At 42.6% G+C, this 26,700-nt stretch overlaps 1 protein-coding gene across 2 annotated transcripts in view; it reads right to left on the bottom strand.

Moving 5' to 3' along the window:
* LOC142654395 (dehydrogenase/reductase SDR family member 4-like) overlaps positions 1 to 26,511 on the bottom strand; it is a 45,376-nt gene extending 18,865 nt beyond the window's left edge. The window contains exons 1-4 of one of the 2 annotated variants that reach the window (XM_075828919.1): positions 26,409 to 26,511; positions 18,956 to 19,119; positions 2,565 to 2,742; positions 1,107 to 1,208 (exon numbers count right to left, since the gene is read on the bottom strand). In XM_075828919.1, the coding sequence (XP_075685034.1) occupies positions 1,107 to 1,208; positions 2,565 to 2,742; positions 18,956 to 19,095 (420 nt within the window). In that variant the 5' untranslated portion in view covers positions 19,096 to 19,119; positions 26,409 to 26,511. Of the gene's footprint in view, positions 1 to 1,106; positions 1,209 to 2,564; positions 2,743 to 18,955; positions 19,120 to 26,305; positions 26,382 to 26,408 lie in introns of those variants that run through there. The other variant, XM_075828920.1, reaches the window with a different exon arrangement.
* Positions 26,512 to 26,700: the final 189 nt, after the last annotated feature.

Below are 26,700 nucleotides of genomic sequence, written 5' to 3'. Positions count from 1 at the left end.
CGTAGAGACGTGCTGCGGGGGGGGGGGGGGAAGAGAGCTGGGAGAGATGACTCCCCTCTTCCCTCATTTCTTTTAATCTTCTTTGTTTTTCCTTTTTTTCTCTCTTCTTATTGTTCTTTCTCTGTCATCTGACTCTTGACTATCATCTCAGATGGTCATGGGGGGGGGAGGAGGGTATAGGGAAATGTCGCAAAGAGATGTTAATTTATGGTACAAGTCTATCTATATTGACAATGGTGGATGTGTGAAGTATTTCAAAATATTGACATTTCTGAAAAATCTAGCAGACTTGTAGAGTTAACTGTGTACATTTAACATTGTGTTCCGATTTTATGGATGTACCCTCGTCTACCCCTTTTTTCCTTCTGTATCCTTACTTTCTTTGTTGAAAATAAAAAATGTGAAATACAAAAAAAAAGTTTATCAAATATTTTCAGTTAATATCCAACCTAATGGCCAAGCAGAATTATACATCTAAAATACAGACGATAAAGCATAACCCAAAAAAAGTAGCGTGACCACTGAAAATGAATACACATTTAAGAAGTTCACTGGGATTAAGGAAAAGGTCTTTAAAAAAAAAAAAAAACAATCTTGCGCATGGGCTGTGTCTGGTATTGCAAGTTAATGCGGCCGAACTGCAATACAAGACCCTTTTTTTCTAAGGCTCGTTCATACTGCTGTTGAAGATTTGACCGCATGCAGCGCTATCCTGTCAAAATTAAGGAAACCACAACATTTGGTCACATGTACGTCGCTGTAAAATTATACGATTACCACGATGCATCCTAAATGTTCCTCTTATTCACCATAAGGAAATATTGAGTTTGCAGTCATCCTATGATTTTACCACAACAAAAGGTCGCCGAGTAGCCCAAGCCCATAAGCCAGATCATTTATTAGGGCTCTTGCAATCACTGGGCTGGTTATGAAGATTCTTTTTTCCATTCCTCTGCCAGGCAAATAGACTTGGCACGGACCCCCATATAATAGCTGTATAAACGACCACTAGGAAATGTATACAGTGTATACCAGTAATTCATTACAATACATTATAAGAAGGGATGGAGTTGCAATATAATAAGTGTTATTTTAACAAGTATTACCTTTTCCCACACTTCATCTGTAGAGTCCAAAATTTTCCCAACAAAGGGGTTTACAGCAGCATTAGAAACAAGAATATCCACTCCCCCAAATTTCTGCACAGCCTACAAAAAAAGATTTGACGTAAGAAAAGGGATTAGGCGTAACAAACAGGGGGTAGACATAACATTGGATAACAAACATTTTAATACACTACGTTGTTACTTTTCTACCAGAAGGCAACAAAAAAGTTACAGTAAACGTAGATAAATGTTAGGTTATAAACAGGACTTGGCGTTATTAGTAAATTGCCAAATCAACTTTAGAATTTAGTGCCAGGCAGCTGCTACCAAGGCAAATGTGACAATGGAAGCATCAAAAGGGACCTCGATGAGAACATAGTATTACCCTTATATAAAATCACTTTTCAGAATACGGTTTACAGTTGTGGGCACGTGTTTATAATTGAGTATATTCAGAGGTTGGTGACCAATGTAATTATAACTACAGTACCAAGAAAGATCAAAAAGAAGCCTGTTAATTTGGAGAAAAGACTTCATAGCGGTGACTTAATTCATATGTATAAATATATCAATGGCTAAAACAGACAGCTGTCAAATGATTATCTCATACTAAGGCTTCGTTCACATCTGCGTCAGGGTCCCGTTCTGACGCTCCGACGGAGCTTCCTGTCAGAACAGAACCCGGACTGAAAAACGGAAACCATAGGATTCTGTTTGCATCACCATTGATTTCAATGGTGACGGATCCGATGCCAATGGTTTACGTTTGTCTCAGTTGTGCAAGGGTTCCGTCACTTTGACAGAATGAATAGCGTAGTCGACTACGGTCAAAACTACGGAAACCTTGCACAACTGAGACAAACGGAAGCAATTGGCACCGGATCCGTCACCGTTGAAATAAACGGTGATGCAAACGGAAACCTATGGTTTCCGTTTGTTTCAGTCAGGGTCCCGTTCTGAGGAGAAGCTCCAACGGAGCGTCAGAACGGGACCATGACGCAGATGTGAACGAAGCCTTAGACCTCAGTCTTTTTTTAAAATTCACAAATAAAGTTTATTTATGTAAAACATCAGAATTAAATACAGAGTATTGAGATACGTAAATATCATGCCTACTGCAATTACAGAAGTAAACAGTAATTCAATATAGTAATGTGTCAGATGAATCATAAGTTCAATCAATTAGGACAAGGAAAGTTACTGAGTAAAGAAATGTGATACAAAATATTAGAATACAAAACAATATAAAGCGAGCAGGGCATCCGGCAAGTATAAACTCTTTAAATATTTATGACCCAGGGTGTAAAGCTGATCACTGCCTAAGGCATAATATAAAGAATTAACTTTTTATACCTGTGGGATATTTGTATTTTGAATGATCCTAGTGGTCTTACAAGTAAAATCCCTCAGAAAATGGCCTATTGTTCCAGAATTAGAGTACCTGCATTACGTACTTACGGTATTCACTAGTTTTACTCGGTCTTCATTCTTGCCCACATGGCACACGGTCCCTTCTACATTCAGACCTTCCTTTTTGAGTTCTTGAACAGCCTTGTCCACATTTTGTTGCTTTCGGCTACTGAGAAGAACTCGTGCTCCATCCTGAGCAAGTCGTCGTGCAATAGCTAAGCCGATCCTATAAAGGAATTTGACATTATTTAACATCCCGTCGAAAGTACTTTCATACCATGCAGCTAAAAGGAATTGCTTGTACAATCTCTTTAGCTGGCTATACACCTGAAATAACGGTCGTTCGAAGGTTCCAGCAGCCAAAATGCCCGCTCCCTCCTTCCTATTCAATATTTTTAAAGGACCCCATACGCATAACGCCGTTGGACAACTTTTATCTTTTGTATATGATCAGCTTTATGGTCAGAAAGTCTACCAACTATATCTGTATAAAGATGTACCAAAAAAAATAAAAAATAAATAAATAAATAACCAAATCTAATTACAATCTATGGACTCTATGGGGAAAGAGGTCTTACCGATACCTATAGCCCATGAGGCATCTTCCTTTTCAAAGACACATTCTGCACGACATATCCAGGTGTGGGTCCAACACTAGATTTTTCTCTAACAGCATCCAGTGTGATCCTTCTCCTAATTTTATACATTAACCCCTTCCTGCAAATGGGCGTGACTGTACGTCCTGATTTACCGTACATTCCCCCAATACGGCATACAGTCACATCCTGTAGATGAAGCGGGCACAGGAGCTGTGCTCACTTCATCTTCAGCGGTTGTCAGCTGTAATATACAGCTGACATTCAACTGCAACGGCGGCGATCACAGTTACCGCCAATCACCGCCATTAAACCCCTTAAATGTGTCAGTCAATAGCGACTGCCGCATCTAAGTGGTTGACAGACGCAGGGGGCACCCTCTGTACCCCACCGGACCCCCCCCCAAAAGTCGCAACTACCCCAAAATGGTACCAATATAAACTACAGTCTGTCACGCAAAAGAAAAGCCGTCCCGCAGCGATATGTGCTGATAAATTAAAAAAAAAAAAAGTTATGACTGTCAGAAAATGACGATGCTAAAACATGATTTTTGTAGAAAAGAGTATTTTTATTGCGAGAAAGTAGTAAAACGTAAAAAAAATAAAAAAATATATAAATTTGGTCGCTGTAATCGTATCGACCCACAGAATAAAGTTAATGTGTTGTTTATACTGCACGGTGAACACTGTAAAAAAATTAAAAACAAAAGTTCTAGAATTGCTATTTTTTGGTTTCCTTATCTCCCAAAAAAATGCAATAGTGATTTTAAAAAAAATAAAATAAAAAGAATAAAAAAAAAATCGCATGTACCCCAAAATGGAACCAATAAAAAAATACAGTTCGTTCTACAAAAACCAAGCCCTCACACAGCTCCGTCAATGGAAAAATAACACGTTAGGACTCTCAAAACAACTATGCTAAATGATAGCCCAGACTAAATGGTTTAGGTGCAGTAGTTTTTTTACTAAAAACTTCACATCATCATTTGCTAGACCCCACAGGTGGACACCATAGATGCAGCGGAGATGAGAACACTTTAGGGCCTTGTGCTGCTTATAGGGCTAGTGAAGTCTGGAGCGCAGATATTTTGTATAATACCCTAAAAATCTGGCCTGTGCATAAAGGATTGGTTCAAAGCGTACCACAGTGATCCATGGATTATTAATTTTATTATTCATTCACCCCATTATTACATCATCCTAGTATGCCCTGATGTACTCCACCCAGTTTACATATACCCTGATGCACTCCGCCCAGCTTACATATGCCCTGATGTACTCCATCCAGCTTACATATACCCTGATATACTCCGCCCAGCTTACATATGCCCCCACATTATAAGCTGAAATTACCAGTAAAACCCCAAATAACACTATTACCAAGCAAAATCTACGCTCCAAAAGCAAAATGGTGGTCCTTCTGAGCCTGGCAGTGTGCCTAAACAGCAATTTATGACTCCATTGGGGTATTACTGTACTCTGGAGAACCCGCTTAACAATTTATGCGGTGTGTCTCCAGTGGAACAAGTTGGGCACTGAAATGGCATATCTGTGGAAAATGGCAATTTTCAATCTGCAACATCTATTGTATACCAATTTTTGCAAAACACCTGTGGGGTCAAAATGCTCACTACACTTCTAGATGAATTCCTTGAGGGATGTAGTTTCTAAAATGGGGTCATTTTTTGGGAGTTTCCATTGTACTAGTACCTCAGCCCAATGCAACGTGTCAGAAAACTAATCTTGTAAAATCTTCACTCCAAAAACTAAATGGCGCTCCCTCCCTTTAGAGCCTTGCTGTGTGTCCAAATATCAGTGTATTACCACATATGGGGTATTGCCTTATTCGAGAGAAATTGAGTGACAAATTTTGGGGTGTCTTTTCTCCTGTATTCCTTGTAAAAATGAGAAAATGTTGAGCTAAAACGACATATTAGAAAAAAAAAAAATGTAAAATTTACATTTTCATGGCCCAATTCTAATAAAATCTATAAAACGCTTGTGGGATCAAAATATTCACTACAATCCTAATTTAATTCCTTGAGGTGTAAAAGTCCCGAAAATGAGGTAACATTGGGGAATTTCTACTGTACTAGTACCTCAAGAAGTTTGCACATGCGACATGGCGCCCAGAAACCAATTCAGCAAAATATGTGGTTCAAAAAGTTAAATGGCGCACCTTCCCTTCTGCGTCCTGCCGCGTGTCCAAACAGCAGTTTGAGATCTCATATGGGGTATTGCTGTACTTGGGAGAAAATGCATTTACAAACGTTGAGGTGCTTTTGTCCTATAGTCCTTGTGAAAATGCTAAATTTAGGTAGAACTACGTTATTGGAAAAAAAAAAAAAATAATTATTTTCACATCCCAATTCTAATAAATTCAGCAAAAAAACCCTGTGGGGTCAAAATGCTCACTACACCCCTAGATTAATTCCTAAAGGGGTGTAGTTTACCAAATGGGGTAACATTTCAGGGGTTTATACTGTACTGGTACCTCAGGGGCTCTGTAAATGCAACATGGCGCCCAGGATTCAATCCAGCAAAATCTGCTCTAAATGCCAAATGGTACTCCTTCCCTTCTGAGCCCTGCCGTGTATCCAAATACCAGTTTATTACCACATATGGGGTATTTCTCTACTCTTCCATGAAGAAGCTGCTTTACAAATGTTGGGGTGCTTTTTCTCCTTTATTTGATGAGAACATTAAGCATTTTTAGCTAAAGCTACATCTATGAGCGGGCATTATACTGTACGGGGGCCTTATATTGTATGGAGTGCATTTGTAAAGGATCTGCCAGGCACAGCTTCGGGGTTAACTCCCAGAACTAAATCAGTCAGCACCTGAGAATACTTCCCTGAGACTGACTCCTGCTTCCACCATTCAGGCTGGCAGGCTTAGGAGTGGGAGAGCCTATCGTAACCTGGCCAGACTCAGCTAGCTCCCGCCCTCGGTCTATTTAAGCATGCACTTCCTGTCCCTCGGTGCTTGTTATTGCTTGTGTTTCTTTCCTTGTGGTTTCCTGGCCAAGCTACAGCTCCTGCTATTTTTGATCCTGCTCCATACAGACCCTGGCTTACTGACTACTCTTCTGCTTTTCGTTTTGTACCTCGCACACTCCTTGCTTGACTCGGCTCATTCACCACTCTGGTTGCTCACGGTGTTGCCGTGGGCAACGGCCCCTTTTCCTTGCTTGTGTTCCTTTGTAGGTTTGTCGTGCACTTACTGAGCGCAGGGACCGCCGCCCAGTTGTACCCCGTCGCCTAGGGCGGGTCGTTGCAAGTAGGCAGGGACAGAGTGGCGGGTAGATTAGGGCTCACTTGTTCGTCTCCCTACCCCCTGCCATTACAGCATTATACTGTGTGGGCAGCTATGGGAGGCATTATACTGTGGAGGAATTCATGGGGTCTGTAGGGCAATGCGGCTGGGCATAGGTGTGCGCAAGGGTCTGGTGATGTTGGGAAAGGGTAGGGCCCCCCCCCAGCTGAATTCTTGCACCAGGGCCCATGAGCCTTTAGCTACGCCCCTGTATGTGTATATAATTATGTGTGTGCATTTATTACATTATCTGTATCACAGATAATTTGCAAAAATTTAATAATTTGCAAAAAAATAAAATCTAGATTTTTGTCAAGCCCATGGACGATTTTTTCATTTGATTCACGATTTTCTTATTTTTAGGAGTAATTAAGGAATTATTGTGCATGCAATTTCCCTTATCTCAAAAAAAATACCAAGACACAATTCTTTTACATAAGAGAATTGCAGTCATAGTTATCCAATAATATATATTGATCAGGATTGTCCCTTAGCTGCTACGTGTGATCACACTCGCATATATATTTATGATGATTATCAGCATTGTCCCTTTTTAGATTTGGCTCAGAGAATAAAAAGAGCAACTAGGAGTGCAGAGGAACGCCAGGAACAATGAGAAACCAATTCTCAAAACAAGGCGTTAAGATGGCAAAACCCTGAAGACAAGCCTGTAATTAACAACGTCGTTCTCCCAGAGCACAATTATAAATACTTATTCCATTTGCTAGCCAACCCGTGTAACAGGTTTTTTATACTAGTTTATAATATGCTTTTGCAAAAGTAGGCATCCCTTCAGGATGCGTTTAGAAACTTCAGTGCTTCGTAATACCTTCTCCCAATAGGGAAAACTGAGGGGTGGCTCATACGTCCCGCATTTATCTTTAATCGCCTAATAGAAGAGTTTTTTCGTTTATTTCTGATATAGCAATTTATCAAAGTTATTAACAGAAGTTTCACTAGAAATGTCACATAAGCTCTTGTCACAGAATGATTTAAGCTGCATATATTGGAAGGCTTGGTCGCCCTGTAAGTCATATTCTTGTGTCAGTTCTGCGGCAGCCTCTATACGCGGCTCACAATCATGTAATATGTGCGCTACAGTATTTATGCCTTTTTGTCTCAAGCTCCTAAAAAAAATTATTCAAGTCTTCCAGCTGGAAAATCTTTATGACACCAAAAAGAGGTAAGCGTTTAGAAAACCGGAAAGAGACCAAGTCGCTTTCTCAATTCCTTCCATGTTGTGTGTCTCCTATGGTATTGGAGTGTTTTGCAAGTAGCGGGAGGGAGACAGAAGTGGTATGTACTAGTGACTAGGGATGCACGATGCATCGAAACTTCAATACTGTGCATTCCCAAACTGTTCGATACCGTTATTTCATGTATTTCGATACTAAGCTGTACGGCCTCACAGCTCAGTATTGTAATACATGAATGTATGAGAGCCGGGCTGCGGCTGTGTAATACAGCCATTGCCCTGCTCCAGAGTCCTGGCAAGAGCACGCCGTCAGGATGATGTGATGCGGCCAGCGCTGCACTAATGAGCGGCGGCACTGAAGACAGAACATGGCGGGCGCACTGCAAAACACCCCCATGTTCTGTCTTCGGTGCCTGCGTTCATTAGTGCAGCGCCGGCCGCATCACCTCAGGCTGACCGTGCGGGCACTTATTACACAGCCGAAGCTGACGGAAAAATAAAAAAGTTCTGGCTCTTAGAATAAGGTAACACAAAATGTAAATGATTTTTTACAAAAAGTATTTTATTGTGCAAACGCCATAAGACATAGAAAAACTATAAACATAGGGTATCGCCGTAATCGTATCGCCCCGCAGAATAAAGTGAATGTCATTTATAGCGCACGGTGAACGCTGTAAAAAAAATAGAATAAAAAAACACAATAGTAGAATTGCATTTTTTTTAGTCACCACGCCACTTAAAAATAGAATAAAAACTGATCAAAAAGTCACATGCACCCCATGAAAACTGCAATGAATTAATCAAGGGGTCTAGTTTACAAAATGGGGTCACTTTTGGGGGTTTTCCCACTGTTTTGGCACCACAAGACCTCTTCAAACCGGACATGGTGCCTAATAAAAAGGAGGGCTCAAAATCCACTAGGTGGTCCTTTGCTTCGGAGGCCGGTGCTTCAGTCCATTACCGCACTAGGGCCACATGTGGGATATTTCTCAAAACTGCAGAATCTGGGCAATAAGTATGGAGTTGCGTTTCTCTGATTATACCATTTTTTTTATAACACAAAAGGTTTTAACAGGATTTTCTGACAAAAAAAATAAATGTAAATTTCACCTCTACTTTGCTCTAAATTCCTGTGAAACACCTAAAGGGTTCATAAACTTTCTATATGCGGTTGTGAATACTTTGAGGGGTCTAGTTTCTAAAATGGGGTGTTTCATAGGGGTTTCTAATATATAGGTCCCTCAAAGCAACTTCAGAACTGAACTGGTACCTAAAAAAAATAAATAAATTAGGCAATACTTCACTTCTTACATGATACTGATAATGAGCCGTGCCCACCCCGAGATGACCCCAGTTTTGACCGTTTGTATAAACGGAGACCCCTATTAGACTGTTTCAGTGCCCGGTTTTCCCAATCATACACCACCGTGATGTGTATTTCTATTGATGAGTCCTTGGTAGATTTTAAAGGGAGGGTTCAGTTCCGCGAGTACCTGCCGGGTAAGAAGGCAAGGTATGGCGTGAAGATGTATAAGCTATGCGAGAGTGCATCAGGGTAAACCTACAAATTTAGGATATATGATGGGAAGGGCACCAGTATTCAACCCCCGGAATGCCCCCCCCCCTTACTGTGAGTTAATGCAAAAATTGTGGGGGATTTGGTGCACCCACTGCTGGACCAGGGTTACCACCTCTACCTGGATAATTTTTATACCAGTGTCCCACTCTTCAACTGCCTCGCTTCCAGAAGTCCTGCGGCATGCGGCACTGCTAGAAGAAATCTGAGAGGCCTCCCTAATACTCTGCTTGGGCAAACAAGAAGGGGTGAGAGCAGGGCACATTCTAGCAGCAACATAGTGTGTCAAGTACAAGGACAAGAGAGATGTCACACCAGTACCCATGTACCAGTACGAGGTACCAGTACAGAGACCCCCAAACCAGACTGCATCCTGGACTACAATAGGTACATGGGAGGGGTGGACTTGTCAGATCAAGTCCTGAAGCCCTACAGCGCCATGTGGTGTGGTATAAGAAGCTGGCCGTGCACATCATACAGATGGCATTGTACAATGCGTATGTGCTACGTCGATGCACAGGCCAGACGGGAACTTTCCTGGAATTTCAAGAGGTGGTTATCAAGAACCTAATCTTTAGGGACCAGGAATGGGGGGGCACCCAGTACTTCTGGAAGCGGGACCACACACATCGTACAAGGGCAACACTTTCCAGGAGAAGTTCCCCAAACTGGCAAGAAGGGAAAAAGTCAAAAGAGGTGCAAAGTCTGCTATAAGAGGGGGATAAGGGAGGACACAATATATCAATGTGACGCGTGTCCCGAAAAACCACAGCTCTGTATGAAAGAGTGTTTTCAAATTTATCATACATCCCTTGGTTTATAATTTACCCCAATTTTACTTACCCTGATATACTCCGCACAGCTTATCCCCCTCATCTTTCCCTTCTGAGCCCTGCTGTGTGCCCAGGCAGCTGATAACAGCCACATGTAGGGTATTGCCGTACCCGTGAGAACCAGCATTGCAGTTTATGGGGTGTATGTCTCCGGTCAAATGCTCACTACACCTCTAGATGAATGCCTTAAGGGTGTAGTTTTTAAAACGGGGTCACTTCTTGCGGGTTTCAACTGTACTGGTACCTCAGGGGCTTCTGCATACATGACTTCGCACCAGAAAATCCCCAGTAGGCCAAATGGTGGTCCTTTCCTTCTGAGCCCTCCCATGGGCCCAAACAGCAGTTTATCACCACAAATGGGGTATTACCGCACTAAGGACAAATTGGGGAACAAAATGGGGTATTTTGTTCCCTGTGAAAATAAGAAATTTTGATCACAAATGACATCTTATTGGAAAAAATTAAATTTTTTTAATTTCACAGCCCAATTCAAATAGGTGCTGTGAAAAAACTGTGCAGTCAAAATGGTAACAACCATAAATGACTGCCTTGAGGGGTGCAGTTTCCAAAATGGGGTCACTATTGGGGGATTCCTACTGTTTTGGCACCTCAACACCTCTTCAAACCTGGCATGCTGCCTAAAATATATTCTAATAAAAAAAGAGGCCCCAAAATGCACTAGGTGCTCCTTTGCTTCTAGGGCTTGTGTTTTAGTCCACGAGCGCACTAGAGCCACATGTGGGACATTTCTAAAAACTGCAGAATCTGGACAATACATATTTAGTAGTATTTCTCTGGTAAAACCTTCTTTTATAGAGAAAAAAAAATGAATAAAATTGAAATTTCAGCAAGAAAAATGACATTTGCAAATTTCACCTCAACTTTGCTTTAAATTCTTGTGAAATGCCTGAAGGGTTAAAAAACTTTCTAAATGCTGTTTTGAATACTTTGAGGGGTCTAGTTTTTAAAATGGGGTGTTTTATCAGGGTTTCTAATACATAGGCCCCTCAAAGCCACTTCAGAACTGAACAGGTACCTTAAAAATTCTTAAAAATATGAGAAATTGCTGTTTATGTTCTAAGCCTTGTAACATCCAAGAAAAATAAAAGAATGTTCAAAAAACTATGCCAATCTAAAGTAGACATATGGGAAATGTGAACTAGTAACTATTTTGGGTGGCATAACTGTCTGTTTTACAAGCAGATGCATTTAAATTCTGAAAAATGCTATTTTTTCAAAATGTTCTCAAAATTTTGCAATTTTTCACCAATAAACACTGAATATATCGACCAAATTTTACCACGAACATGAAGCCCAATGTGTCACGAGAAAACAATCTCAGAATCGCTGGGATAGGTTTATGCATTACGACGTTATTACCACATAAAGTGAAATAGTCAGATTTGAAAAATGGGCTCTGAGCCTTAGGGGAGATACAGACGGACGTTGCGTTTTAGCGCGCACAAACAACGCAGCGTTTTGCGCGCGCAAAAACCATTTGACAGCTGCGTGTGTCATCCGTGTATGATGCGCGGCTGCGTGATTTTCGCGCACCCGCAATCATAGAGATGAGGCTAGTCGACGCCCGTCACTGTCCAAGGTGCTGAAAGAGCTAACTCTTTCAGCACCCTCGACAGTGAATGCCGAACACAATATCGAAAAACCTGTAGAAAAAAAAAGAAACAGTTCGTACTTACCGAGAACTTCCCGGCCGTTGCCTTGGTGACGCGTCCTTGGTGACGCGCCTCTCGACATCGGGCCCCACCTCCCTGGATGACGCGCCAGTCCATGTGACCGCTGCAGCCTGTGCTTGGCCTGTGATTGGCTGGAGCTGTCACTTGGACTGAATTGTCATCCCGGGAGGGCAGACTGGAGGAAGAAGCAGGGAGTTCTCGGTAAGTCAGAACTTCGTTTTTTTTTCTACAGGTTCATGTATATTGGGATCGGTAGTCACTGTCCATGGTGCTGAAACAGTTGAACTCTTTCAGCACCATGGACAGTGACTATCTCCTGACATCGCGTACCGATAATTTTTTTGCCGGGTTCGGTTCGCTTGTCCGGCTTCGCTCATCGCAAAGACACTCCGTTTGGATGTTCGGAAACACGTGGTGCTTTTCTGTTTACATTCATCCTTTTGACAGCTGGTGCGCTGTTTCAGTCGGTTCGCACGGAAGTGCTTTCGTGCAACCTGCGTGGTTTTCACGCACCCATTGACTTCAATGGGTGCGTGATGCGCGAAATACGCAGAGTTATTGAACCTGTCGCGCTTTTTGCGCAGAAGACAAACGCTGCGCAAAAAGCACGGACTGTCTGTACTGCCCCATAGACTTGTATTGGTCCATGCGTGCCGCGTGAAAACCACGCGGCCCGCACGGACCGAATACACGCTCGTGTGAATCCCCCCTTAAGGCCAAAACTAGGCTGCGTCCTTAAGGGCTTGTCCCCTACCCACATTTTAACCTAAAAAAAAAAATCCGTCGGAGGTTTCTGTCGGGTTAACCCCTCAACGGAAAGGCAAATGGAAACCTAAGATTCCGTTTCCATCACCATTGATATAAATGGGGACGGAAACATTGCTAAAGGTTTCCGTTTATCACCGTTGTGACAGGGTTCCGTTTTGACGGACTCCATAGCGCAGTCCACTGCAATTTGAGTTATGGCTCGATCATAGGGAACGTTTTTATCACTCTGCGCTTGTGGCAGAATTGTTTAAATATGGTAACAAGTCTGGCAGATTACTTGCCAACTTGGCTAGGGGAACCAGACATTACTCCCATATAACCAAACTAAAAGATAACACTGGCACAGTTCACACTGACCCATCACAAATAATGCACACTTTTGAGCAGTTTTATATGGTGATAATATCGCCAATACCTCCAATCTTTACAACTACCAATTACATCCTCCACATCTAGATACTCTGAATGCAGATATCACTTCAGAAGTTTTACGGATTATACAAGCCCTTAACCCCTTAAGGACGCAGCCTAGTTTTGGCCTTAAGGCTCAGAGCCCATTTTTCAAATCTGACTATTTCACTTTATGTGATAATAACGTCGGAATGCTTAAACCTATCCAAGAGATTCTGAGATTGTTTTCTCGTGACACATTGGGCTTCATGTTCGTGGTAAAATTTGGTCGATATATTCAGTGTTTATTGGTGAAAAATTGCAAAATTTTGAGAACATTTTGAAAAAATAGCATTTTTCAGAATTTATACCACCCAAAATAGATACTAGTTCACATTTCCCATATGTCTACTTTAGATTGGCATCGTTTTTTGAACATTCTTTTATTTTTCTTATACGTTACAATGCTTAGAACATAAACAGCAATTTCTCATATTTTTAAGAAAATTTCAAAAGCCTTTTTTTTTTAAAGGTACCTGTTCAGTTCTGAAGTGGCTTTGAGGGGCCTATGTATTAGAAACCCTGATAAAACACCCCATTTTAAAAACTAGACCCCTCAAAGTATTCAAAACAGCATTTAGAAAGTTTTTTAACCCTTCAGGCATTTCACAAGAATTAAAGCAAAGTGGAGGTGAAATTTGCAAATTTAATTTTTCTTGCTGAATTTCAATTTTATTCATTTTTTTTTTCTGTATAACAGAAGGTTTTACCAGAGAAATACTACTAAATATGTATTGTCCAGATTCTGCAGTTTTTAGAAATGCCCCACATGTGGCTCTAGTGCGCTCGTGGACTAAAACACAAGCCCTAGAAGCAAAGAAGCACCTAGTGCATTTTGAGGCCTCTTTTTTTATTAGAATATATTTTAGGCAGCATGCCAGGTTTGAAGAGGTGTTGAGGTGCCAAAACAGTAGGAATCGCCCAAAATCACCCCTCAAGGAATTCATTTATGGTTGTTACAATTTTGACCCCACCGTTTTTTCACAGCACGTATTTGAATTGGGCTGTGAAATTAAAAAAAATGAAATTTTTTCCAAAAAGATCTAATTTTTTAATAAAATTTCTTATTTTCATAAGGAATAAAATATCCCATTTTGTTGCCCAATTTGTCCTGAGAGCCGCAATCCCCCATTTGTGGTGATAAACTGCCGTTTGGGCCTATGGGAGGGCTCCGAAGAAAAGGAGTGCTAGGTGTTTTTTGGTGTCCTTTGCTGGATTGGTTTTCGGGTGCCATGTCGCAGTTGCAGAGACCCAGATGTATCAAAGCAATGAAAACCCACCAGAAGTGACCCCATTTTGGAAACTACACCCCTCAAGGATTTCATTTATGGGTGTTGTGACCGTTTAGACCCCACAGGATTTATTTGAATTGGGCTGTGAATTAAAAAAAAATTAATTTTTTCCAATAAGATGTCGTTTTGGCTCAAAATTTCTTATTTTCACAAGAAATAAAATACCCCATTTTGTTTTCTCAATTTGTGCGGAGTGCGGCAATACCCTATTTGTGGTGATAAACTGCCGTTTGGGCCCATGGGCGGGCTCAGAAGGAAAGGCCCACCATTTGGCCTAATGGAGCTTTTCTGATGCTAAGTCATGTATGCAGAAGCCCCTGAGGTAACAGTACAGTTGAAACCCCCAAGAAGTGACCCCGTTTAAAAACTACACCCCTTAAGGCATTAATCTAGAGGTGTACTGAGCATTTTGACCCCACAGGTATTGTGTAAAAGGTAATGCGCAGCAGATGGTGCAGAGTGAGATTTGCAATTTTCTATACATATATGCCAATTCAGTGTCCGATATATTGTACCCAGCATGTGCCATCGGAGACAGACCCCATAAACTGTAATGTGGGTTCTCCCGGGTATGGCAATACCCTACATGTGGCTGTTATTAGCTGCCTTGGCACACGGCAGGGCTCAGAAGGGAAAGATGAGGGGGATAAGCTGTGCGGAGTGCATCAGGCTAAGTAAAACTGGGGTAGATGGGATGTATGATAAATTTTAACACACTTTCATACAGAGCCCTGGTTTTTCAGGACACGTGTCACATTGATATATTGTCTCCTTACTTATCCCCATCTTTGAGAAGACTCTGCACCTCCTTTGACTTTCTCCCTTTTTGCCAGTTTGGCGGAACTTCTCCTGGAAAGTGTTGCCCTGGTACGATGCGTGTGGTCTCGCTTCCAGAAGTACTGGGTGCTCCCCCTTCTTGGTCCCTAAAGATTAGGTTCTTGATACCCACCTCTTGAAATTCGAGGAAAATTCCCATCTGGCTCGCACATCGACATAGCACATACAATGCCACGTACAACGCCATCTGTATGATGTGCACGGCCAGTTTCTTATACCACACGGCATGGCGCTGTAGGGCTTCACGACTTGATCTGACAAGTCCACCCCTCCCATGTACCTATTGTAGTCCAGGATGCAGTCTGGTTTGGGGGTCTCTGTACTGGTACCTCTTACTGGTACATGGGTACTGGTGTGGCCATGTATTGTTGTTAATACAAGGACATCACTCTTGTCCTTGACACACAATATGTTGCTGCTAGAACGTGCCCTGCTCTCACCCCTTCTGAGTGTTTGCCCAAGCAGAGTCTTAGGGAGGCCTCAGATTTCTTCTAGCAGTGCCGCATGCCGCAATACTTCTGGAAGCGAGGCAGTTGAAGAGTGGGACGCTGGTGTAAAAATTATCCAGGTAGAGGTGGTAACCCTGGTCCAGCAGTGGTTGCACCAAATCCCACACAATTTTTGCATTAACTCCCAGTAAGGGGGCGGCATTCTGGGGTCCTTCCCTTCATATATCCTACATTTGTAGGTATACCCTGATGCACTCTCGCACAGCTTATACATCTTCACGCCATACCTTGCCCTCTTACTCGGCAGGTACTGGCGGAATTGAAGCCTTCTTTAAAATGTACCAAGGACTCATCAATAGAAATACGCTTCTCGGGGGTGTATGCTTGGGAAAACCGGGCACTGAAATGGTCTAATAGGGGTCTCAGTTTATACAGTCAAAACTGGGGTCAACTCGGGTTGGCACTGCTCATTATCAGTATAATGCAAGAAGCAAAGTATTGCCTCATAACGCATCCTGGACACGACTATATGGTACATCGGGGTGTGGTATAAGAAAAAGCCTCTTTTTTCCTTAGGTTCCAGTTCAGTTCTGAAGTTGCTTTGAGGGGCTTATATATTAGAAAATCATATCAAACACCCCATTTTAGAAACTAGACCCCTCAAAAGTATTCAAAACAGCATTTAGAAAGTTTATGAACCCTTTATTTGTTTCACAGGAATTTAAAGCAAAGTAGGAGGTGAAATTTACAGGTTTCCTTTTTTTGTCAGAAAATCCTTTTTATTCCATTTTTTCCTGTAAAACAGAAGGTTTTACCAGAGAAACGCAACTCAATATTTATTGCCCAGATTCTGCAGTTTTGGGAAATATCCCACATGTGGCCCTAGTGCGGTAATGGACTGAAGCACCGGCCTCCGAAGCAAAGGAGCGCCTAGTGGATTTTGAGACCTCCTTTTTATTAGGCACCATGTCCGGTTTGAAGAGGTCTTATGGTGCCAAAACATGGAAACTCCCAAAAGTGACCCTATTTTGGAAACTAGACCCCTTGAGGAATCCATTGTAGTTTTCTTGGGGTGCATTCGACTTTTTGGTCAGTTTTTATTCTATTTTTAAGTGGCGTGGTGACTAAAAAACAGCAATTCTTCTATTGTTTTTTTTATTCAATTTTTTTTACAGCGTTCACCGTGCGCTATTAATGACATTCACTTGATTTTGCGGGGCGATACGATTACGGCGATACCTTATGTTTATAGTTTTTTTTAGGTCTCATGGCGTTTGCACAATAAAATACTTTTTGTAAAAAATCATTTACTTTTTGTGTTACCTTATTCTAAGAGCCAGAACTTTTTTATTTTTCCATCAAGAAAGCCGTGCGAGGACTTGTTTATTTGCGTAACGAACTGTAGTTTTCGATCAGTACCATTTTTAGGTACATGCGACTTTTTGATCTCTTTTTATTCAATTTTTTGGGTGAAGTAACCAAACAATTGTGATTCTGGTATGATTTATTATTTTCTTTTATGGCATTCACCGCACGGGATAAATAACGACATAATTTTGCAGTTCAGGCAGTTACGGACGCGGCGATACCAATTATGTATGGTTTATTTTTATTAATAATAAAAGGACTGATAAGGGAAAAACGGGGATTACTTCTTTTAAAACTTTTATTTTCTTGTATTTACACAACTTTCTTTTTTACTTTGTTCCACTAGGGAACTTGAGGGCAGGAGGCCCTGATCACTATCCTAATACATTGCACTACATGCGTAGTACAGTGTATTAGAGCGGTCAGCAAGCATAGTGGGTCCTGACTGCCAGGACCCACTAAGCTTCCGTAGATTGCATAGCCGGGCGCCATTGTTAGGCCTCAGTTTTCCATAGCCACCATCGCCGCCAGCTATCATGTAGTGGGCCGTCGATGGTGGTTTAACCCCTAAGAGGCCGTGATCGCTATTGAACGCAGCTTCTAAAGGGGTTAATCGGTTAATCTGCGGGGTCCCTGCAGACTGAGCCGAGATAGCCGGCTATTTGAAACAGCAGGTATTACAGCTCAAACACGCGCAGGGGAAAGATGGCGCCGTGTTAACTCAGGTCAGTACTATTACGGAGCTGAGCGGGAAGGGGTTAAGGATCCGTGAAGGTCTGTGTTGTGCCATCAGGTCTGGTGATGCGTAGTGTCGCAGGATATTGAAGTTGGTAGCGCCATTTGTTGTGGTGGAGCACTGTGCAAAACCTGCTGAACGCTCTGCGTTTGTATGTGAGCGCGACAGAGTAATCTCCAAAAAAAAAGGTACATTGACCCCTTCAATGCGCAGGGGCTGTGCCTTTCTCTTGTAAGCTCTCAAAACAGTCACCTTTTCAGAGTAATCTAAATATTTGACGATGACTTGGCGAGGTCTGTCAAGCTGACTCCTAGTCTGTGGCATGTTGTTTCGTTGCATATTTTTAGGCCCCAGTCGGTGTGCGCGTTCAACTTTAAATGGGCCCTCTAAGTCAAGAATGAGAGGTATTTGCACCGTAAATATTTGGAAAAGTGCACTGGCAGGCACAGATTCTGGGAGACCCACCAGCCTGAGGTTGCTGCGTATGGACCTGTTTTCTAGGTCATCGAGCTTTTCCAAGATACGGCACTTTTCCCGCAGTAAATCTCTAATATCAGTATGTGCTTTCGCCATATCATCTTCTGCGACTGAAATGCGATTTTCGGCTTCATCTAGTCTAACTGCATGCACAGTAACCTCCGACTGCAAGGTTTGAAGAGAGTTAGTTATAGTCTTCGCTAGTGTAGATTGCAAATCCGGGGAGATCCGTCTGGCTACCTTAATGGCCAGCTTCTTATAGTCGATGTGAAAAGGTTGTGTACTGGACTTAGACTCTGCTCCTGAGGAAAACTTCTTCCAGGTCCTCCTTGCTGGCAGACGAGCGGCCCGCCGCCATCTTGTCAGTGCGGGTCGTGGGAGAGATGTCTCCCTCAAGACGTGGATGTATTAACGCTCCTTCGGTATGTAGCGTTGTCCTCCCCTGCAGGATTGGGTTAATCAACCCAAGAGGTTATCTCTGCTTTTTACGTCAAAGGAGCCTAGAATTTTGAGGGGCCGCGACAGAGCACTCGTCTACTGCGTCTTCGCATGTCGGCACCGGAAGTTTATATTTGTTTTTCTATTGCTTGTATTTTGTGTTACAAATAATTTTTATTATAAGTTTTTTTTTTAAATTATGTACCGTTTTCATTTTGCAGCCTGCATGTATTACAATACATAGTAAAGTGCAGAATCTCGTTCACACTAAAATCCAACACATTACGAATTTTTAATAAAAACCTATAACAAAAATTATTTCTAAATATATGCAATAAAAAAATTAATTTAAAAAAAAAGGTGTCCATAGCCTTTAGGCACACACCAGTTACACTAAATACTTAGAGATGAATTACCCATCTGTCGATGCAGTCACCAAAGCCACTTTGCCTTCATGTTTTCTGGGAGTTTGTATTCCCTTTACACTCTGCATTATGTAAGATTCTCCACAACGGGGTGACAGGGAGAGCAAACGCTGGGGGGACAAACGAAACATGGAATAGAAGAATGGACTGTGCACCTGGAGGAAAAAGCAGATGGGAGGAGATTAGGATAAAAGCTCAAAGTGCATAACAGTTCATGTATCTAGATGCACAAAGCAGATTGTTTTAACCCTTATTAAAGGGGCTCTGTCACCAGATTAGAAGTGCCCTATCTCCTACATAATGTGATTGGCGCTGTAATGTAGATAACAGCAGTGGTTTTTATTTTTAAAAACAATCATTTTTGAGCAAGTTATGAGCTAGTTTAGATTTACGCTAATGAGTTTCTCAATGGACAACTGGGCGTGTTTTTACTTTTTACCAACTGGGCGTTGTGGAGAGAAGTGTATGAGGCTGACCAATCAGTGACCAATCAGCGTCATACACTTCTCATTGTTCCAGCCCAGCTTCTTTCACTGCACAAATCACACTGTGCTGTGGATCATGCTGGGCTGGAACAATGAGAAGTGTATGACGCTGATTGGTCACTGATTGGTCAGCGTCATACACTCCTCTGTACAACACCCAGTTGGTAAAAAGTAAAAACACGCCCAGTTGTCCATTGAGAAACTCATTAGCATAAATCTAAAATAAAAACCACTGCTGTTATCTACATTACAGCACCGATCAGATTATGTAGGAGATAGGGTACTTATAATCTGGCGACAGAGCCTCTTTAAGTGGTGTGATGTGGAGAACAATTCCAGAAATGTGTCCAGTCTGGAGGCCTTTAGGCCAGGATCACACACAGTTTTGATGCCGTTTTTGACCCTAACACAAGAGTAGACACAAAATAAAGAAGATGCATCAGTCTTTTCTTTATACCTTTCCTTCCTTTTGGATCCACTTATGGCTTTAGCGAATAAAAACTAGGCCAAAACCTGCATCAAAACGGTGTGTAATCCTCGCATTACTGAGGGGTATCTTGAAATTTTTCTGAACTTAAAGGCTATGTACAAGGGGCCTAACTAGGAATGACTGGGCCCCATAGAAAACTTTTGACTGGGCCCCCCTCCCCTGGGTGTCACCACCTTGTATATAGTACCCCCTGTAGATAGTGCCATGCAGCACCCCCTTGTAGACAGTGCTCCCCCAGGTAGATAGTGCCATACAGCTCCTAGGTAGATAGTGCCATACAGCCAGTCCTGTAGAAAACGCCCCATCTCCCCCTTGTAGATAGTGCCATACAGCCCCCCCTGTAGATAGCACACCCACCTCCCCCTTGTGGATAGTGCAATACAGCCCCACTGTAGATAGCGCCCACTTCCCCATGTAGATAGTGTCCTAAACCCCCCCCCCCCTCGTAGGTAATGCCCCCCCCCCCCAACAAATAAAACTTTATATTCACTTAGGTCCCGTTCCCGTGACAAACAGAGCTGTTCCAAAGAATCAACGTCGTCGGGTTCCTTGCGTAGGCCGGCGTGATCCAGTGACATTATCACGCCGGCCAGGGATCCTGACCCGGCGCCATTTACTTGGCTACAGGGAGATATCTCCCTGCTCTGCCATAGTGTTCAATAGTATCTGGACCTATTATAGTTTTATACTATTTAATAGTATCTGCTACTATTGAATGTGGCATCGCTACCGCTGTAGCAGCCAAAGCGGATGCTAGCGGTGCTACCGGGAATGGGGGGGGCCATGTCGGCGGGTGGCATGTGCCCCCTCATTCCGCGGGCCCCCGTAGCAGCCGCTATGGCTGCTACAGCAGTAGTTACGCCACTGCTATGTACACCTTTGAAATTTTTTTATTTTTTTTTGTGTGATTCAGTTTGTTTGGTGTAACTTTCTAAATATTTTCTATTAAAAATTATTTCGCTGTTTTTGAGATACAGCAGCTGTATCCTGCGCTGAAACCTGTATCCGTCAGGTCAGCGGCACTGACAGGTTCAGAGACAGCAGGTCCTGTGAGTCTCTGACACGCAGATCAAGCTGTTATCGATCACATCTAAGTTCATAACTTAGATGTGATCAATAACAATTGGATCCTGCATCAATTATGACTTTCAAACCGATAGGTAGAAAAACCAGTCAGGAGTGATCAGAAAAGAGACTCCCACCAATCAAATATTAATGGACTATCCTGAGGATAGGCCATCAGTATTTAAGCCCCAGAATACCCTTTAACCTCTTTCCAACATTTGAAGTAACTGTACATCATGGCCAGTAAGGAGATTATAGAGTGGGCTCACGGGCTGAGCTCACTCCATGCGCATCAGGCGTCGACTGATCTCGGCCATAAAAACACTTGCGATCAAAAAGTCGTACACAGCGCCATCAACTAACATCGAAATTATGAGTCTCAGAATTTAGTGACTCAAAACTCTTTTATTTATTTTTTTTGTCACCAAATTGTTTTTATTTTGTAAAAGTGGTAAAACAAAAAAATATATAAAAATTTGGTATCACCATAGTTGTACATCGACCCGCAGAATTTTTTACCGCACGGTAAAAGAAAAACCAAAAAAACTATGGAGGAATTGCTAGTTTTATGCCATTCCACTTCTCAAATAATTAATTTCCAGTACATTACATGGCACAATAAATGATGGCATTAAAAACTACAACTTATCCTGCAAAAAACAAGCCCTCAAAGATCTATGTTGATGGAAAAAAGTAATGACTCTTAGGCCTTATTCACACGAACATGTGCGTTTTGCGCGTGCAAAAAACTCTGCGTTTTGCGAGTGTAGCAGTTCCGTGTGGCATCAGTATGTGGTGAGTGCCTACGTGATTTTCGCGCATATGGCATCGTTATGACACTGTTTTTATGTTTACAAACATAAAAGCAGGAAGTGCTTTTTTGTTTTCATTCATTGATTGATTTTACAACTGTAGCGCGAATCACGCGCGGCACACGGAAAGTGCTTCCGTGTAACGTGCGTGATTTTCACGCACCCATTGACTACAATGGGTGCATGATGCGCGAAAAACGACCAAGTATAGGACATGTCGTGAGTTTCACGCAGCGGACATACGCGGTCTGAAAATCACGGACTGCCTGAACGGCCCTATTCACTAACATAGGTCCGTGAGAGATTTTCAGACGTTTTTCGCAGCGTTTTTACGGCCATTTTTCTATAGAGTCTATGAAAAACTGCTCCAAAAACGGCTAAAGAAGTGACATGCACTTCTTTTTCGCTGCAGTTTTTTTTATGAGAAAAACGGCCCGTCGGAACAGAACACCGTTTTTCCCATTGAAATCAATGGGCAGATGTTTGAAGGCGTTCTGCTTCTGATTTTTCAGCCGTTTTTTGGGCGTTTAAAAACGGCCGTGTGAACATACCCTTAGAAGGAAGGGAGGGGGAAAAAAAAAAAACGAAAGCGAAAAATGGCTAAAGTGGACCTGTCCCCTCTCCTGACATGTCTGTTTTAGTAATTATATTGCCCATGAAACAACAATTCTGGAGAACGTTCTCTATTATTCCTCCTAGAAATGTATTAATATATTGACAACTGGGTGTTCCCAGTAGGTGGGTGTCCATATATAGACTGACAGAGTGAGGGCTCATCCACATGCTGCGGAATTGCTGCTTTTTTTTCTGGCCAGAATTTCGGACGGAAAAAACGTAGCAGAATACAGTAGCAGCATAGTGGATGAGATTTAACAAATCTCATCCACACTGTGCGTAAAAATTCCAAGCAGAAATTTACCTGTGGTGCGTATTTTTCAGACCGCAGCAGGTCACTTCTTGCTGCGGAAAGTGGACAGAATTGCTGCGTTTTTCAGAGATGTCTCCATCTCGTAACATTTGCTGCGTTTTGCACAAATACTCACTATTTTCTGCTGTAAAAACCCCAGGAAATGGTGCGTTTTTGCTGCAGCGAATGTCTGCGTTTTTCAACGGAATTGCTGAAGAAATATTTGCAGAGACTGTGTAGGGACACACACCTTTGACAAGGAGAGTGTTAACGCTAAGGGCTTATTTAGACGAACGTATAATAGGTCCGTTCAACGCGCGTGATTTTCACGCGCCCCGCACGGACCTATGTTAGTCTATGGGGCCATTCAGACAGTCCGCGATTTTCACGCAGCATATGTCCGCTGCGTAAAACTCACGACATGTCCGTTATTTGTGCGTTTCTCGGGCATCACGCACCCATTTAAGTCAATGGGTGCGTGAAAATCACACGCAGCACACGGAAGTACTTCCGTGTGACGCGCGTAATTCGCGCAACAGCAGTAAAAAGTATAATTGAAAACACCACGTGCTTTTCGGTATACAAACAGAGTGTCATAATGATGGCGGCTGCGCGAAAATCACGCAGCCGCGCATCATATGGTCATGACACACGGAGCTGTTAAGTGCGCAAATCCAGCCTAAGTCTCAATTTATTCATAGGAATAACAGGGAAACAGGACAACGTAAGTTCTAAGGCCTCGTGCACACTTACGTCACCGTTTTCACGGCTGCTTTTGACGGGTCCGTGAACCCGTTTTATCGGCCGTGTGGTTTCCGTGTGCACTCCCGTGTTTCCGTTTCCGTGCGCCGAGCATGGTACTGTCCAGAGTGCTGAAAGAGTTAATGGGCTGCACTGATCGGCGGTAACTCTTTCAGCACCCTGGACAGTACCATGCTCGGCGCACGGAAAATAAAATTTTAATGTAATAAAAAAAAAAATAATAAGTTCATACTTACATTCCTCCAGTGATGACATTCAATCCATGTCGCCGCTGCAGCCAATCACAGGCTGCTGCATCACAAAAGAAGGTTGGACTGGAGGAAGAAGAGGGACGCGTCACCAAGACAACGACCGGGTACGTATGAAATGCTTTTTATTTTATTTGTAATCAGCAGCCTCTTTTTTCTATCAGTGATTGATAGAGACAAGTGGTTGCCGATTAGTGTAATATTTTTCTAATGTTTTTCTGCCCGCCCGGCGGTTGCTAGGCAACGGCTCCGTCACACACGGACGGCACACGGATGCCTTCCGTGTGCCTTCAGTTTTTTGACGGCCCCATTGACTTGCATGGGCCTCACGGTCACGGAATCCCGGACCAAAGTATAGGACATGCTCTACTTTGGATCGGAAAGGAGCAACGGACCGTCAAAAAAACTTAAGTGTGCATGGCCCCATTAAAATGAATGGGTTCAGTGTGCTATCAGTGACAAAAACGTATAGCACACTGAAGGAAAAAACTGAAGTGTGCATGGGGCCTAAGAAAACATGTTCCAGAATTGTTACTTCATGGGGAATACCAGTGTTCACTAAAATAGGCATGTCGAGAGGTGGCAGGTTCTGTTTAAGGCCTTATTCAGACAAACGTGTTATACGTCCATGTGACGGCCATTAAAACAACGGACCATGTGAAGGGTCCGTGAGGAAATAGGACATGTTCTATTTTTTCGCGCATCCCTACATAGACTAGTCTATGGGGGATGCGTGATATCGCGTCTTGCAGCGCAGAGCTCAGATGCACCTCCAACATGAAAAACTTCCCATTTTCCACGTCCGAGATGGGCAACGCTCGTGTGAATCCGGCCTAAGGCTGAAATCACACATGCTGTTTCTACGCAGTTTTTGGTGTAGGTTTTTGAGCCAAAGACAGAAGTAGATATAGGTGGAAGGAAATGTATAAGGCCCCATGTACACAACCGTAGTTTTCATCCGTAATCACGGATGAAATTGTGGACCCATTCATTTCTATTGGCCACGGACACCTTTCGATATATTTATAAGTCTATATTTATAAGTTCACACAAGTAGATTTAATGCCATAGCCAGAAGTGGATCCAAAAGAATGGAAGCATATAAAGAAAAGACTGATACATCTTTTAAATGCATGTGTGATCCTGGCCTATACAACTAATAAGGCTGTGTTCAGACAGAGTTTTTTGCAGGAGGAATATTCTGCCTCAAAATTCCGTTTGGGATTTTGATGCAGATTTTGTCCTTCCTGCACGTCGTTTGCCGCGATTTTCGCTGCGTTTTTCGCCCCCGGCCATTGAGTGCTACGGGCAAAAAACTCAGCGAAATACGCTTTCTCTGCCTCCCACTGATGTCAATGGGAGGTCAGAGGGGTAAACGCGCGAAGATAGGGCATGTCCCCTCTTTCTCCCGCGAGGCAGTTTTACCGCTCGCGGGAGAAAACCGCCCCCGCCTCCCATTGAAATCAATGGGAGGCATTATCGGCCGGTTTTCGCGGAGCTGTTTCCGCTCCAAAAAGCTTGTCAAAATAAACTGTGTGAACAAGCCCTTAGATTGTATTTTCTACTTTGGCGAAAAAAAGTGCGTTAGAAACTGCACCAAAAACGACTTTTGTGATTCCTGTCTAGGTCAGATCGACACATAGTTTTGGCGCAGTTACGGACGGAGTTTTCTGTGCTAAACCCTGTAGTGTATGTAAAAGATGCACGTATAAGGCCAGAATCACACACAAAGTTTTCATGCAGTTTGAGTCACAGCCAGAAGTAGATCCAAAAGGAAGGCATAGTATAGAGAAAAGACCGATCCATCCCATTATATTTGTGTCCATTCCTGTGTTTGGTTTAAAAAGCGGAGCCAAAAACGACACCAAATACTGCATCAAAACTGTGCGTGTGAACCTGGCCTTAGGGTGTAATCACATGAGATGTTTTTGTTGAATATTTATGCGCAGTTTTTGTAATTCTGCCAAAACTGCTGCGTTTCTACACAAATGTTACAGTTTGAGCACAAAAATTGCAGCCCCAAAAAAGTGCACTTAGGGTATATTCACACAGTGCAATCGATTATTTTGCTGTATTATAAAGATTGCGGTGTGCCCCTGCATGCATTGCACATAATGACAGTCAATGCGGCCATGTTGCGATCCAGAGGTTGCCACGACGCGACAGTCGTCAGACATCTAAACCTGCGGCCCTTCTTGCGACTGTCGTGTCGCACAAAGCTGCGGGTCGCAACGCAGCCACATTCACTTTAGATTTTTTGCTGTGCAGCCCTAGCCAAAACCTTTCCTTTATACTTTTCCTCCCAGTTTGCAGTTTTGCCGCGTGGTACAATACTGCAAAGTGTGAACCCAGCCGCAGACTGGCGTTGAAATAGGGTGCCTGTATATATTTATTTTACATTTCTGCAGGCCACAGGGGCAGATTTAGTCATTGACATTTATACCGTACACACTATTTATGAATGCCCACCTATAATTTTACCATCATAAATAATATAGTAATAAAACACACACAATTCCAAATACGTTATCTATTTGACCCCGGTATACTAGATATTTGATAAAAAGCAAACCTCCTATTACGCCAGTGTGCTGTGAACAGCAGCTAGTCCTTCTTTTATAGCCATACTGCTTTCACGCTGTTCTGTAAAGGAAGGTTAGATGTCAGAAACAAACCTGCAACTAAACAGTGACCACCAGCGCTCTGTCCTCACCGAACTCTGTCTCTTCTCTTTCCTGTCATAGCATATACAGCCCCGCCTTCTCTGCAGAACTCTGTCTCCCTCTGCTGCCCGCCAGCTGGTACTGCATGGTCTTGTAAAAACTCAAGGATAGTGTTTGTGCTGGGAAAGAGAACTATGTTAATTAACCCCTTAATGACCAGGCCATTTTGCGCGTTAATGACCAAGGATTATTTTTTTGTTTTTTCACGGTCGCATTCCAAGAGTCGTAACTTTTTATTCCGTCG

Source organism: Rhinoderma darwinii, chromosome 1 (genome assembly GCF_050947455.1).
Source record: "Rhinoderma darwinii isolate aRhiDar2 chromosome 1, aRhiDar2.hap1, whole genome shotgun sequence".
Classification (NCBI taxonomy): Eukaryota; Metazoa; Chordata; class Amphibia; order Anura; family Rhinodermatidae; genus Rhinoderma; species Rhinoderma darwinii.
The sequence above is the reverse complement of the archived record's forward strand: the minus strand, read 5'-3'. Positions and strand labels throughout refer to the sequence as shown.